The sequence below is a fragment of the Telmatherina bonti genome (assembly GCF_933228915.1).
Source record: "Telmatherina bonti genome assembly, chromosome: 5".
Taxonomy (NCBI): Eukaryota; Metazoa; Chordata; class Actinopteri; order Atheriniformes; family Telmatherinidae; genus Telmatherina; species Telmatherina bonti.
Genome location: NC_136623.1, coordinates 38,224,154 through 38,227,107, shown reverse-complemented (window position 1 = coordinate 38,227,107; position 2,954 = coordinate 38,224,154). Strand labels below are relative to the sequence as shown.

At 46.2% G+C, this 2,954-nt stretch overlaps 1 protein-coding gene across 1 annotated transcript in view; it reads left to right on the top strand.

Moving 5' to 3' along the window:
• Positions 1 to 1,342: 1,342 nt before the first annotated feature.
• adgrb1a (adhesion G protein-coupled receptor B1a) overlaps positions 1,343 to 2,954 on the top strand; it is a gene marked incomplete at its 5' end in the record, with an annotated part of 143,903 nt that continues 142,291 nt past the window's right edge. The window contains one exon of the mRNA XM_079240472.1: positions 1,343 to 2,075. Coding sequence (XP_079096598.1) covers positions 1,343 to 2,075 — 733 coding nt within the window. The remainder of the gene's footprint in view (positions 2,076 to 2,954) is intronic.

Below are 2,954 nucleotides of genomic sequence, written 5' to 3'. Positions count from 1 at the left end.
AAGGTTAAATGAAAAATAAAATAAATGGGGCCAGTAGACATGTCAAACTGTGTACCGCAGGATTTTTCTCTTTGGAAATGAACTTGCTCCTGTCAGAGCTGATGAAGTCTGTCGCTTAAGTTCCAGTCACACCTTGTTCTCTGGCTGTGTTAATTGATCCATTATTGGATCTCTGTTTGGGTTCTTGACTCAGCTGCGTTCGTGGGTTAGGTTGACTCCACCATAAATCTGTATGACCTTTATGGAAGAGAAGATTTGAGTTGGACCGACGTTTGGTTTGACGGGATCTTTCAGTGCAGAACGTTTGTGTACCAATGAGAATTTGTCCAGATTCACACACGTATGCATCATATTAACTGAATGTGAGCATGCAAGGTTATTTCCATTTCCCACTCCGAGCCCCTGAGGCTGATCATCAGATTTCATTTCTGCAGATACAATACAAAACATTGATTAGAAAAGCTTGAAATAACTCAAATCCATCATCATTTTTCTTCCACCTGGTTCATTTCCACATCATTTTTAAGGCATGCTGTGTCATTGCATTTCAGTGTAGAAACATTGATTAAAAGTCATAATGTTTGATCCTCTCCGTGGAAAGCAGTGTGGCATATGATTTAATAATGCCTAAAGGAACAAATGGGCCAGAAGTGAAATATACCGCACTCTGCTTATGTGCTTGTAAAGGCATCAGCTTCTTGCTTTGGCTTTAACAAGCAAAAACAAATCAGAGTTCTGATCCTGGCTGTCCGCGGCGCTTCCCCGATGATGGAGAGTAATGGATGACTGCAGGTGTTGCCTTTTTGGTAATTAATAGTCTTATAATTAGACAAATAATTGTAGTGGCAGATGAAATTTGGGAGCAGGGGTGTGAGTGAAGCACTGTTCTCTCGGGAGGACACCAATTTAAAGTTGCATAATGAAGTCAAACTTCACTGAAATGACTTCCCTCCTTCCATCTGCATCTATTCAACTTGTTGTTCTCTGGAGTCTCAGTCATGGCTGCTCATCTTACTTTACCGAGCAAACGCTGATAGTGATTTCTCATTGTGGGGATAAATAGAATCAGTGTAATCCTCTTGCATTGTCTGATCAGATACAAATTCTTATCCATATCTTGTCATTTCCATTTCACAGGTTCCTGTGGATGTCGGGGTCGACTCATACAGCCATGGGCCTATCGCTGGATCTGTGAGAGGAACCCACCCTCCTCCTCCTCCTCCTCCTCCTCCTCCTCCTCCTCACTGCCTACCTCCTCCCCTCTTCTTTCTTTTGTTAATCTGCCGAGCTGGAAGTTGACTCAAGCAAAGCCGGAGACCTGCCATACTGTCAACGATAAATCATGACAAACATTTTGTCTTTCCCCGGCCAAACAAGGTGGCCTCTTCCAGTGCTGCTCTTGTATTTTCTGCCAGTTCTGCTTATGAAGGGTCGGTGTCACGCAGCCCCGTCGGGCCCAGAGTCAGATTCTTGTTCCACCTTAATCCAGAGCCGCTTCTTCGGCTTCTTTCTGTCTTCGTCAGTTTTCCCCACCGTGCCTTGCTCCTGGACCCTCCAGAACCCAGACCCACGACGATATACCATTTTCATCAAGGTCACCAAACCTACAGAGGGCTGTGTGCCGTCACAACTCCGCACATTCCAGTACGATTCCTTCCTGGAGACCACACGGACCTACCTGGGCATGGAGAGTTTCGATGAGGTGGTGAGGCTGTGCGATACCTCTGCCCCCGTGGCCTTCCTGGAGGCTGGCAAGCAGTTCTTACAAATGAGGAAGGGACTTCCTCGGGTGGGGACACCCATCACAGGCGCTGTGGGGGATTTCAAAACAGAGTACCTCGTGGTGGGGAAGCGCAACCCCAGCATGGCAGCCTGTCAGATGCTGTGCCAGTGGCTGGAAGACTGCTTGGCCTCCAGCACATCCAACAGACCCTGTGGCATCATGCAGACCCCATGTTTGTGCTGGGACCCTCCACCGCAGATCAGTACGGGTGACAGCTGTTACCAGAACGGAGTTTATCTGGAAAACTGTTTACCCAGCATTAGCGACAGTGGAAAAGATGCTGAGATGAATGGTGAGTAGAAACGTTCTTATGGTGGTTGAATGAAGCGTTAAGACTCCAGACCTCCAGCGACCCGAGCACTTTGTCTTGCATTGCCGACAGTGTTGCAGTGTGAAACTCTGTGGGGTGAACTGGGATGGATAGCTAACACGTTCAGTCAGCGGTGGCTCCGTGTTATTATGTGTGATTGCACAGAGACGTGGTGGTGTGTACGGGCATCCCTTTAGGATCGAGCTAAAGAGAGAGGAGTGCAGCTCAGGTCTGAGTCATCGCTGGGGGATGTCAGAGTCCAGGACTTATGCTGTGAATAACTTCCTGTTTAGTGGTGAATGTTTTGCTACAAGCTTCAGCATTAAACACCACAAAGCTCCTCTCGTTCCAGCAGAGTCCTATCTGCTTCGCTGCTGCTGTGAGAAAACAAGTCTGATGACTTTGAATTAGTAACTTTAGTAGGAAGGATGTATGCATTTCTTTGTGCCCCTACAGGACATGGGAATTGTTGCATGTGCAGGATTCTGGTTGTATGGTGCCCCTAGAGGCCAGGAATATAGTGCTACATGGTGTCAATTGTACACACCTGGGATAATTATACCCTGGCTGTTGCTACACCCTGAGGAAAGCATGAGCCAATATGCGTTGGTGTATTTTGTAATGAGTCTTGCCCATTGTTACTAAAGGCCTACTATTCTTAACCACTCTGGGTGCCTGGATCTGGATTATTCTGCCAAATTATTTGGAATTTAATCCTTTCTTCATGCTCAAATAGCTTTATATATGTACAGTTCTGTACAAGATATATTTGTTTAGATTAGAAAAAGGTTTTTGTCGGGAAAAAACAGGTTGAAGATGTTGTTATGGCCTGGTGTTCAGGTGGTCGGAAAAAAATTGGCC